The following is a 13,266-nucleotide window of genomic DNA, read 5'->3' as shown; positions in this document are numbered from 1 at the left end:
AAATTTTCACTTTTCAACCAACTTACTAGAAAAATATTTACAATATCTAAAATTCTACTGCTGGTGGTACTGTGGAGAAATATTTATTTTCTTACGTTGATTGTGAGAACATAAAGTGTTATAGATATTTTGAAAGCCACCTGGCAATATATATTAAAATTGAAATACATACATTAATATTTAAAAAAAAAACACCTCAGATAGTTAAGAAATAAAGAAGTAAGAAAAGCAAGCCAAATCCAAAGAAATCAAAAGACCATAAATAATAAAGGTAAAAGCAGTAAAAATCAGAAGAAAAACACAATAGGAATCTATCAACAAATTTTAAAAATTGTTTTTTAAAAAGATTAATAAAATTGCTAACATAGTAAGTGTGAATAAAAAAGGTATAAATGACTCATATCAGAAATGAAAAATAGAATGCCACATCAGGCTTTACAAACATTAAAAGATAGATTATAAGACACTATTACAAACATTTTTGGCCAATAAATTTTAAAAGTTAGAAAAAAGGCAAATTCCTTGAAAAAGTGATCAAAAATGAGACAAGAAAAAATATAATTCTAAAGTAAAAAAAAAGGTTGAAGAGAAAAATACATATGATTACAAATTTATATTTATGAAAAATTATGTTTATATGTGGATGAAAATGTAAATTTAAAGAAATTACTTATCTATATGTCTGTCTTCTCTACCACATTTCCAGTGGTAAGAAATTTTGTCATATTCACATTTAAATACCTAGATCTGAATCTAGTACAAGCTACATAATACGTGTTCAAGGAAGAAATCAAACAAAAGTAAAAGTCAGATTTTACCTATGAGGACAAAATAGATGAAATAAGGTAGCCCTAAGACCCAGTTAATAATGGCAGAGCTGAGACACAAGTTAGGGCTCCTAACCTTGAAAATTATTTCCTTCTTATCATTTATCATCTCCCTAACCTCTTATATCAACAAATATTTATTAAGTCCCTATTTTTTACAAGTTGTACATTCCTTTTTGAATGCTAGATTATTTTGACACACGCTATGCTTGCTTCTGGGGAACTTCTGAGAATAATACTTGGTGTGGTATGGGTTAACAATACTGAGAAATTTAAGAAGATGTGAGATCATTTTAGGGTGACAGATCCAGCACAGGTTCTTAAAGGAAGCCAAACATATTTGGTATGTTCACTTCATCTTTTAAAACTGACTTATCAATTTATTTTGTTATAAACGTTAGCAACTATCCTTCCTGACATATTACTGGATAAGACAGGCTCTCTCTCCTTGAGGAGCTCATAGTTAAATAAAGGATATGAACAAGTAAATTCAGGAAAAAAAATCACAAGACATACGATGGAGGCGAGTGGGGAGAAGCAGGCATTATAAATTAGGCCTTGGGGAGGAGAGAGCCCTATGTAAAAGGTGATTCTTGGGCTGAGTTTCAGTGGTAGAGAACTTCCACATAGAGAATAGTTAAAGAAAAAAAAGCATCATAGCAAAGAAAAATTGAAGTACAAAGATAGAAAAGATCATTTTAACAGCACAGCTTTGGAGTCTTATAACCTGGATTCAAGTCTTGCTATAGACTTAATGTTTGTGACTCCAACCCCAAAATTATATGTTGAAGTCCTACCCCACAATATGATGATATTTGGTGGTGGGGCTTTTGGGAGAAGACTAGATCATGAGGGTAGAGCCCTCATTAATGAGATTAGTTCTCTCATAAAAGAGACTCCAGAGAACTTCTTTGCCTCTTCCACCATGTGAGAACACAGAAGATGCCCAACTATGATCCAGGAGGCAGGGCTTCACCAGACGTTAAATCTGCTAGCACCTTGATTTTTGACTTCTCATCCTCCAGAACTGTGAGAACTAAATTTTTGTTGTTAAGCCACCCTGTCTGCGGTAATCTGCTATGGCAGCCCAAATGGACTAAGACAAGTCTCCAATGTGTAACAGCAGGCAAAATTCTTTCTAAGCTTCATTTTCTTTTCTTTAGAAAAATGGAGATAATGACAGCAACAATCTCAGGTACATGAGGATGTGCATACAAAGTTTAGTAGGGCTCCTGGAACATTGTCAACATGTGAAAGATAATGCAACTATTTCTCTCTCTAGAGCATTAGGCAATGAGTAAAGATGCTAGGTGAACATCCATACCAGGCTGTATGGTACTTATTTATAATGTATTCGTTCAGTTACTTGTTTTTTTGTGGCCACTTAGAAGTAATAATTATGCCTTAAAAATAACTTAGAAATAATAACTGATCTTTCTGGAAGCACTAACTGAGTCATGGAGAAGTCATGGAGTATGATCTAAAGAACAGTGCAAGTAGACCTCCAAGGAAATGGCACAAAATTAGACTTTGTTCTTGTTGTTGTTCTGGATAGGGTTTTTGAGCATTGATTAGTCAACATATTTATGTTGCACAGTAAATTCTATTGGATTCTCTGGGAAGTAAAATAGAAGATACAGTTTTGTACTTTCAATAATCTTATAATTTACTGCTTTGGAATAAAATATATGAAGAAAGTAAAATAAGCTAATGTGATAGAGAGTAAATGGTGGAGTGTGGGAGAACAGAGTAGCAGGGGCCAATGTTAGAAAAAGCGATTCAAGCAAGTCTGGACCTTAATTACTAAAAAGGGAGAGCCTTATGACTGAGGGAGTAAGGTACCAGGAGGAAGCAATAGCAAATGCTTTGTTCCTTAAATGGGAATAAAAGTAATACTTGATTAAAATAAAGAGCAGTACACTTAAAATTCTTAACTTTGGTTGATTGTGTTACCTGGAAGCCATTAAATTTATCCATAGCTATGCTGAGTTAGTGTAGGGGTAGACTGCAGACATCTTTGTTTTTATAAACCTCTCCGGGTCATTCTAAAAGGCACGCGAAGGTGGGTAGCACTGGGCAAGCACGGTGAATGAAGAGGGTGGTAGGAGGTGAATTCAGAGGGGCAGAATGGGGTCCAATTACTCAGGCTTCTGAAGATGCTACGGCTAGAGTTTGTGTTTTATTCTGAAGCCAGTGATTGTGAGGATTTAAGTTTAGGCATGGTATAATCTAATTCAGGTTTTAAAAGGAGCTCTTTCAATACCGCCTGATAAGAATGGATGGTAGAAGGAAGAGGACAGAGTGGAAACAGCAAAAGCAGTTAATACACATGTAAACTCCAGTGACACAACAAATACAAATTATCAATGATGACTGTCCAGCCAAGGTCCACCAGTGAACTACATCCATTAGTACACATTAAATGCCACTTGTTGAACTGGGCTAAATACTAAATTGAGCTGGCAATCATTTTCTGTTTCTACCTTAACCTCACAGTCTTTATATGTTAGTCTTTAACATGGACAACCGTTATTTGGTGGGTCTCAATCCAGGTTGCTAATTAGAATAATCTACATATTGAAAAAATAATAGTGATGCTGGCTTCATGCTGGACATTTCAGTTTATTGATTTGAAAATTGGACCTGGACACTAGGAAGTTTTAAAAACTGCTCAAGTGATTTTAATCTATAGACAGGAGTAAAAACCACTGGATTAAACAAATAATAATTCATTAATTGGGAATAGACATGTTAAAGTCATCATAGGATTCTGATTTGTTTATAGTTGATAAGGTTAGCAGAACATAGTCGTTGAGTACCTAAAAAATGGAGCCCAGCACAGTGAATCCAGGGTAAATATTGTGATTGGGAGTCACTATTCCCAAATGGAAAATGGAATATGGAATGGTTTGCTTGGCCTGAATATAGCCGCTTTGGTATGTGAGAAAAGGTCACTGGGGATTGATTATTTTAGGGAAAAGAAAAGGCAGAGGTGGGGATTCCTAGCTTTACAATTTCTTCTCAATACAGAATATCTCCACAGGTTTTTAATCTTTTTCTGTATGTCTCAAAACTTCCTATACTTGACAACTGTTGTCAAATCCATGACGAAAAAAAAGCTGCAGTTAAAGTTACTGGTGATTTACAGCCATCCTAAACATGAAGAGGACATGTGATTAAACTGTAACCTTCCCTAAATGTGTGAGAACTTGATGTTGGGCTGGGCGACTGGAGGAAGCTGAGTGCTCTTGCAGGGCGCTGCTGACCGGTGCTGAGGCTACACTTTGATGGTTTGTATGTTATGGGACCTATGGCTGGGAAGTGGTCTGGGTCACCTTGCAGAGTTTCTTTTGGAGGATGAGTTAAACTCTTTAAAGCAAATATTTACTGAGAGTTTTGCTATATATAAAGCTGAGACAAAGGAAATAAGGTGTTATATTGCTGGATGTACAAGTCAAACATGTAAACTTACTTTTAAATTATTAGTTCTATTTTATTAAATTACTTTTTAGTATTTATACTATACTATCACATACATTTTAGTATTTGAGAACACTAAGAATAAATTTCTTTTGAAACTTTTAATAAATTTTTATGAATGAGAATGACCATTTCTCCTTTTAATGTTGAATTAATGAGTTTTAGTGCCTGTTACATTACTTAGGTGTCAATCTTCAATATTCATATCCTTAAAATCAGTTATAAAATATCATAAGATTCTTTAAAGGTCAAGTAAGAAAACATTTCTTTTACCTTCACATAGTTGTACTCTAAGAGAATAAACTGTCTATCAGGAGATACTGAATAATCATTTATAGAATGTCCAAATTTATCCTGTCAATCGAAAAGAAAAAAAAAACAATTAGACAATCCCATTTAACTGCCATCACTGAGTACTTACTATGTAGAGGGTACAGTTCTAGACCTGCAGGTTGTGTCTTGGGTGCTCACAGTCTAAGAGAGATGACATATTCCCCTACACAAATGACCATGATGTAAGGTGGATGGTGATCAGGGTTAGAGAACCAGGGAGGAAAGCATTAATTCTAACCAAGAAAAGATGGCTGTGAGGGTGGGGATCAGAAACAGAGAGAGAACTTTCACAGTAGGAGGAACAGCATGAGCAGAAACCCAGATGTGGGAGAGTGCATGCATATTTAGAGACTGTCTAAAGGTTAGGTATAACCTGAATACCAGAAAGGGTATATCAGACAAAGTATAAGGTGAGAGGACATAAAATTAGAAAAATAGCTGGGACCTAAATATAAGAACTATGCACTATTTTTTTTTTTTTTGCAAATAGACATGATAGACTCTATTTGTTTTTACAAAGATGCTCTGGTGACACAATCACTGAGATGAGATGAGAGGGGTCGTATCACCCCTGGACTTGGGCAATGTAGTGGTCTAGTATACAGAATGGAGGCGGGAACACAAATTAGAATACTCAGTGACAGAAGATTAAACAAGACCTTGAACCAGGACTGTACAGTGGGATTGAAATCTGAGAGATGCTTGACATTACAGAGGGAGAATCGGTAGGGTTTGCTGAGTAGCTAAATATGGGGATGGCAGAGAAATCAAGGAGGACTGTGAGGTTTCTGGCTTAAGTGACTTGGAGGAGAGCACTATTTATGAAGATTGGGAAACTCAGGAAGAGGAACAGGTTGCTTTCAGTTTGCTAGAAACGGAAAGAGGAAATAACTAGTTTAGCTTGGGATACTGAGTTAAAAATGTCCACAGATCATCTCTGTGCCGAAGCAAGCAAACTGTGGGAAATAGAGGTTTAGATCTTGGGAGGAAGTTAGTGTTTAAAGACTGTACTTGAGAATCAAGGCCAGAAAAGAGAGTACTGAAGGTGTCGAAGTGCTTGGAACTCACTGAAAGAGAGCATGCAAAGTGAGGAGAGAGGCCAGTAAATGAAGACAGAGCCCCGGAGACACTTACATTTAGGAGTATGGGCAGAGGAGGAGGAATCATCAAAGGAGGCTAAAAAGTAGCCAAGGCAGGGAACATTCCAAGAAGGAGAGAAAGATCCACTGTGCCATATGCTGCAGAGAGAGTCCAACAGCATGAAATGATAGTACTCAGGATTTGAAAGGTTATGAAAAAAAAAAATCCCCAGAATTTCCTTAAAGTATGAATTAGTTATGTGATTAAACATACAAATGTACTGTTCTCCAAGAAAGTGGAACTGTTTCCATATTCGGCATTGAATAGCAAGATATTATTTTCTTGTTTGTAGAGATATTCATGGTCTAAAGAGAAAAAACGGCCAGATCAATACTTCTAGTTGCTATTAAACATCTTCGCGAGCTAAAAATTATGCAATAAAAAATTAAGATTTAAGTTTGTGCAAGTACTAAATAAGCATTTCTAAGTCCAAAAAACATTGTTATAAATATTACATAAGTATGCATTCACTATTGTCAAGGTTTCAATTCACATATAACTTTGTATAGTACATATAAAAGAAATACTAGATTTCTTTCTGTCTTAACTCCCTTCATACCCTTAGGTAGAAAAAGATACTCAATCTTATGGTTTAAAAAAATAGATATCTTCTCAGTGCCATAAAAATGCTCCACAATCAAACTAGGATGAATATAAGAATAAAAATATGCCCCTCACCAAAAAATTCTTACCTGAAATCCATCTCAAAGTGTAGACCTTTGTTCTCAAAGTATTTTTTAAATAATCAGTTAGTGTGTAGGTTCTGCGACTGTCAGCTGTAGCATCATCTGCTGGTTGAAAAAAAGAACCAAATGTTCAGTGAGATGGATGGAATACCTATGTTTTGCATAAAATAAACAAATGGATATCTACAAATTACGCTGGTCACAAGATACAGAAATAAATCCACAAAATGCAAAACATGTTTTGAAAGATTTTGAACTGGGTGGATGGAGTAAAAATGCATTTAACCATTAAAGCATATCTGTGAATGTGTATTTCACCAATTTATATTAGTGCTATATTAGTGACCTTAATTACAAAGGTTTAGGTCATCAGTATCTAGTGAAAATATAATGTGAGTACATTTTCTAATAGCCATATTTAAAAATTTTAAAGATGAACTCAATTTTAATAGCACATTTTATTTAGCCCAATATATCAAAACATCATCATTTCAATAATTGATATTTAAATGCTATTACTGAGATCTTTCACATTCATTTTTTTGTACTAAAACTTTGAAATCCGGTATGTAGTTTATGATTACAACATATAACAATTTGACTAGGAACAGTCCAAGTCAACAGTTATATGTGGCCATGTACTAGACAACAGGAGACTAGATCACAATTTCTTCTGGTCCTGGGGTCCTCGTCCAAGCCCTCTTGCAATGCACAGAACTTTAAAACATGCTGATCGCCCAATTCAGTGATTTTTGTTTCTATGGTCGCTTTTCCTTAACTTGGTGAAAGTTTTCATGAAATCTTTTCCTTGGATTCTGTGACACTTCAGTTCTCCTCTTAACTCTCTGACTATTATTTTTCCATCTTCTTCTTCGACTATTTTTCTCCATTGACCTCAAAGGCAAGAAATGCTTTGGTACTCAGCCTTCATTCAGCTGTCTGCTCTTCTCCCTAAATATTATTCCTTCCAGAGAACTCTAGAGAATGTGACTTCCTGGGTTTCAGGCATATTTTTTTTTGTTTAAATTAAATAACAAAATCTGTATTTATAGCCTATACACATTTCCAGTGCTGTGTTGGATCTTAGTTTACTTGTCTCACACTAATCCTATACCTACCTGGTCTAAAATAATTATCTTCCTTTCCAAACTAGTTTTTCCTAGGGAATTTCTGTAATTTTATATTTTTTTTACTGATGATGCAAATTCAAAGTCTGAAAATCACTTTTTTTATGCTTCCCTCTCTTTTACTATTTTCTCTATCCAATCAACCCCATCAATTCTTCCCATGAAATCTTTTTTCCAAGTATCCCTGACATCAAGTTCTCTCCAATCCAATTCCTCCACTGTATCGCCATTTGAATAATTTTTCTAAAATGCCACTTTCAACCTGGTGATTTCTTTCCCAAAACTTTCAATGATTCCCCACTGCCTCCAGAAGATTCAAACTCTTTAGGTACCTGTGGCCTCCACAATCCTATAGGATACTCCCTTTCCAACCTAATTTCCATTCTCTCCCTGAATGAACCTTTTACTTAGTCACACTGATCTGCCTAGTGAACCCAGTAGATCTTCTTAGGCTTTCCCACCTGTATTCCTTATCCTAAGCTACTTCCTTGCAATGTCTTTAACTGCTTCCCTGGCTGTCATATCAGCCACCCTCCAGCCCCCACCTCTTTGATAAACACTTCAATTCTTCACTCTCTGACTTTTGTCCCCATACTTCTCATTTGGCTCTTGTCACAATGACTTGCGTTGATAACTATTTTTCTATACCTACCTGCCTACTTGTGTAGTCTACACAGCTAGGCCATGTAGAGCCTTTTGTTGTTGTTATTATTGTTTTCCCATCAACCTTAGCATATAGCACAGTTCTGTGCCATAGTAGGCCCACTCAAAAAGGTTTTGTTGATTGATGTAATTTATGTTCCAACAAGTATAGTCAAGCTGATGTGATTCCTTTTCCCCAACCCCAGATCCTCCACTGATGACAAACAGCTTAAAGGCTTTTCACAAATTCTCTACTTATTCCACATGCACACAAACCCACACTCACAAAATCAGCCACCATCATAACATTCCAATAACTGCAGTTCTTACTCTTTGAGGATTGAAAAGCCAGCAGCACCTTCTCTTGTTAATTTTTTTATAGTCTATGAAAAGGTGATTCTCTTACAGGAAATTCTTTTTCAATATATATTCTTAAGATTTTATTTCTTTAGATCTTATCTGATAACACAACCTCGTTTCTGCCTATAAAACCTTCAGTTTCAATAGATAAAATTCTACATTTCACTTTATTACTTTATTGATTTTGTGTAACCTAATTTGTTAAGAAGTTTAAAACTTTGTTTCTTCTTTATTTTTTTTCAATTCGGAACTGCATTTCACCTCTGAAAGTTAGTAAGATGTTTGTGTTTGTAAGCAGAAATATAGGGAGTGAGTAAAATCAGGCCTTGAATTTGTCAATATTCAAATAAGAGTGAAGCCTTGTGCTACAGAAAATATTATTTGAAACTCATACTGGACTACAAGACTACAAATCTAGATTTGTTCACTAAATGTTGTCAGTTGTTAGTATTCACCCAATCATTCTTTCATATACTAAATAGCTCTAACGCAAACACTATCGGAAAAATACTGTTGAGAATATATACCCTACTTCCAAGAGTTCTTAGTCTAAAATGTATATAAACACATCCACAGATTCAAGGGATAATAATAATAGATATTCACGTATTTGCTGATGTAGATGTCTAGCTAGACATATAGAGATAGGACAATATATACACACACATGTATTGCAATAAAAGGAATATTCGTGTCCCCCCACCCCCGAATCCATATGTTGAAATCCTAACCCTCAATGTGATGGTATTAGGAGATGGGGCCTTTGGGGGGTGATTAGGTCATAAGGGTGGAGCCCTCAATAATGGGATTAGTGCCCTTAGAAAATTAAGTCCAGAGAGCTTTCTTATCGTAGCTCCACAGTGCCTGGTATCTGGCTCTCACCAGATACCAGACACTGAATCTGCTGGTGCCTTAGACTTCCCAGCCTCTATAACTATGAAAAGTACATGTTTGTTGTTTAAGTCACATAGTCAATGATAATTTGTTATAGCAGCCTGACCGACTAAGATATAATAGACACATGTGATAGACATATCAGCACAGAACATTTATCACTGACTCTAGATTTTGTAAGAAAGGAAGAAACGGAGTATCTGCAATAGACCATATACAATGTTATCTCATTTAAATGCTATCTCACATAGGTTTTTTTCCCAGGTTTTTCTAAATAACACACTTATATCTGGAATATTAAAATAATTGAGACAAAATTCCCTGTGATGTCACCTGCTGCCCAGAGTGCGACTCTTTACATTCATAATGGGTTCCTCATGAATATTTAGCTCTCTTGCTCTCCGTAGACAATGCTGGGCTCATTTTCCCTTTAGGCCATAGCTTTTCTAAAGCTGTCATCTCTACTATACTTAGTCTCCTTTCACTCGCAATGGGCCCAGTGTGATTTTGATCCATCTGCTGATATCCCAGATATTAGCATTGATGCCACACTCTTGCTAAGGCCCAGAACATCCAGACAAGGCCAAGGCCACCCCTGTCTTGCATGAGGTTCACTCAGCTCTTTTACAATGACGCTGCAAGTCAGCTTCCACATCCTGGCTATGCAGTCCCAGAACAGCCCTGCTAAATTGGAGCAAGTAGAGCAACAAATGTTCCTTGTTTTTTGCCTTGCCATTTGATAAGCAGAGCACATTGGAAGACACTTTTGAAACATCTAGATAAGCAAGTTCTGTGAGATGTGAGTGCCAAGTCCAGGTTTTGACCTTTAGCTAGTTCATATTTTGCTGCCAACTTACAACCTATTCTGTCAAACACTTAGAGGACATGCTCTTTTTCCTATTGACTTGTTCACAGACAGGGCACTGCTGCGGTGACAGATGAAGGTCTTTGGCTGCTTATGTGGTTTTCCTGGTGGGCCTGGGACATGTCGTTCATTTGACTTATCAGCTCAAAGCACTGCTCGCCAAATATAGCAGTTAATCATATGTTACCAATCAGCATACACAGATAATCTTAGATTCACGTCTTCTTTAATTTAAAAATCAAAAAAGGTTAATAACTTTATTCTTTGATGAGAGCAACTATTAGGTTGAACCATATGGAAATGCCATTTCATCAGTCAAAAATGGTAGCATAGCAACTTCTAAAATGGTTCAACCTAAGAATAAATTTTCATCAACGTATGTGGTAGCTTAATGGAGTCTTGCTGTGAGATCAAAATCATTTCTGAGTACAAGTAATTCCAGAATGGTAAGATGCAAATAAGAGAGTAGTGTAGGTCCATAGAATATTCTTGCTTTGACCAATTATTACTTTATGATTATAGAATATTTTGAATATGTTATACTTATTAATAATAAACTTTTTTGGTCTGTATTAAGCTATGATATATAATATTTGTACTTCACAAATGTACACTGTTTTAGTAAATAAATGGCTAATGAAATTTAACTAAAAAGGAATGTGCTCTTTGCAGCTCAAAAACTCATAAAGTTGTTAAACACAGGAAAAAGATATCTGGTTATAAATTTCTTCTGTTCCATATGGTAATCAGTTAACATTTTATATATATGCTAGGGAAATAAAATGAGCGTTACTTAAGAATTTGCTCTTGCAAAATAGCAGCCTTGACATAGGGACAGTGGAAGAAAAATCAAGAAGGCAGAAGGAGAAATTGACTAGACGTTTCCTCATACCCTGTGTTATTCAGCAGCATATGCAAGCTACCACCAGCTCTATTGATTCAGCAAATACCAGTAAGGGGTTGGGTTCCTAGTGACTTTGAAATCAGAGAGCCTGGATTTGAGCCCATGTCTGATTCTTCCACTAGGGCCTTGGGAATATTACTAAGCTTGCAAAACCTCACTTTTAAAAATCTATAAAATAAAAATAATAGCCTTATCTAGACTATAGGGATTTGCCACAATTAAATAACATAACATAAGTAAAGTGCTTAGCTCAGGACTTAAAATTTAGTAAGCCCTATAGATGTGGTACACTATTTAGTATTGTTTTTCCTAGCATGTACTGGGCATTGGGGATACAAAGATGATTTGAAGTGTCTCTCCTCTGGAGTACCTAGCAGTGGTGCTGAAATTAATAATTTTACTGCAATAAAATAATAACATGAGAGCAGCACATTGAGAAAACGTCTAGAATAAGTACAATCTAATCATTTCATAAGTGCTGATAAACATCACTTTCTCCCATTGACATATCTAATACCATCCATAGCATCCATGGAGGGAAAATGTTGGAGGGAAAATGTTGGGCTTAGCGAACTTAGAAGAGTTATGTTTCTTTGATTACCTTAAATAGGAGGCATAATCGTAATCACCAGATTTGCCTTCTCATTAAGAGAAACATCAAGGTATATCAAGCGGCCTCTGAAAATGCACTGGCATTGCATTTTTCCACAGCTGGAGCCTGTAGACTGTGGGACTGCATACTCTTAAGCATTTACTGTAAGATCAGAGTGTCAGATGACAAACTTTCATTAGGGATGTTACCACTATATTTTCAAAGATGTAGTCTGAAAGGCTAACCGAAGGGTACAATGCACAGAATAGCAACAATATGGAAAAAAGGAAACAATTTAATGGGGGGTGGGGAGGGAGGAGTCTATTATGCCTCTAACCTCATCTCCTCCTCTCTTTTCGCTCTACTCCATCCACACCAGCTTCCTCCTGCCTCAGGGACTTTGAACTTGCTCTACCCTCTGCCTCAAATGCTCTTCCCCTCAGATATGCCCAAGATTTGCTGCTTCCTCACCTTCCTCAAGTCTTTATTTAACTGTTACCCTCCTTCCTTAGACTAACACTTGCAACCCCCCTGCCCCTTCACCTAACCATCAGTTTACACTGCCCGAATCATTCTGCCTTCATCCCAGCAAAGAGCCAGGAGGTTTAGCACACATAGGAAGCCAGCACTAAACAGGATGTCAGGGCTGCTGTATTCCTTTTTGAAACAGAAATTGCTGTATTATTATTATTTTTTTTCTGATTATACTCACTCCTCCCCTTGTTAGGACTTCTGGGAATAAACAGGACTGGTATAATGATGGCCAAAATTAATATTGACAAGACTGTTTATGTCCCATTGTGTTGACTGACATTAAGCTAGTGTAATTCAAGGTGATGAGTAACAGGTGATTGATATAGTCTGACCTGTATCAATAAATGACCCACAGGCCCATGAAAGATGAAAATATTTTAGCAAAGGTTTGGTTTCTCTTGAACGATGCTCAAAAGTAGTTGTAGTGATATCAATGGAAGGTGTTACAGTGCAAGCCAAGTCTGTAGGTGGTGTTAGAAAGAACACCGATTGGAGAACATCAGCATTTGAGGAAGCTGAAAGCTCTCACACTGAATCATTGAAGAAAGATTTACAGACATAATCAACAAGGCTATTCTCTGTGAAAAGTGTTTGTCTTCAGGGATATGAAGAAAAATGATCACTGGAAAACAAAACTGCCACAGAAATTGCCCTTTCTAGCATTCGCTAGTCAAAACTTTCAAGAGTGTCAGACAAGTGTTATTACAGTACCTGCCTCTGGAACTGTTAAAAGAATTAAAAAGTTGAAAATTCATGTAGAATAATAATTAGAAATGCTTATAAATTCTTCCAGTGAGCTGGGCTGTTCTAGCTCACTTAATAATTTAATAACTTATTCTTGTCCCCATTTTACAGATTAGAAAACTGAGGCACAAAGACATG

General features: G+C 36.2%; 1 protein-coding gene across 2 annotated transcripts in view; it reads right to left on the bottom strand.

Moving 5' to 3' along the window:
* The window catches only part of DPP4 (dipeptidyl peptidase 4), a 73,759-nt gene that overhangs the window by 47,749 nt on the left and 12,744 nt on the right, over nt 1-13,266 (bottom strand). Inside the window, exons 3-5 of one of the 2 annotated variants that reach the window (XM_016146440.2) lie at nt 6,473-6,568; nt 5,994-6,085; nt 4,581-4,661 (exon numbers count right to left, since the gene is read on the bottom strand). In XM_016146440.2, coding sequence (XP_016001926.2) covers nt 4,581-4,661; nt 5,994-6,085; nt 6,473-6,568 — 269 coding nt within the window. Of the gene's footprint in view, nt 1-4,580; nt 4,662-5,993; nt 6,086-6,472; nt 6,572-13,266 lie in introns of both variants that reach the window. The other variant, XM_016146439.2, reaches the window with a different exon arrangement.

This window comes from Rousettus aegyptiacus, unplaced genomic scaffold (genome assembly GCF_014176215.1).
Source record: "Rousettus aegyptiacus isolate mRouAeg1 unplaced genomic scaffold, mRouAeg1.p scaffold_m13_p_2, whole genome shotgun sequence".
In the NCBI taxonomy this organism is placed as follows: Eukaryota; Metazoa; Chordata; class Mammalia; order Chiroptera; family Pteropodidae; genus Rousettus; species Rousettus aegyptiacus.
Note: the sequence above shows the minus strand (reverse complement) of the source record. Positions and strands in the feature narration are given on the sequence as shown.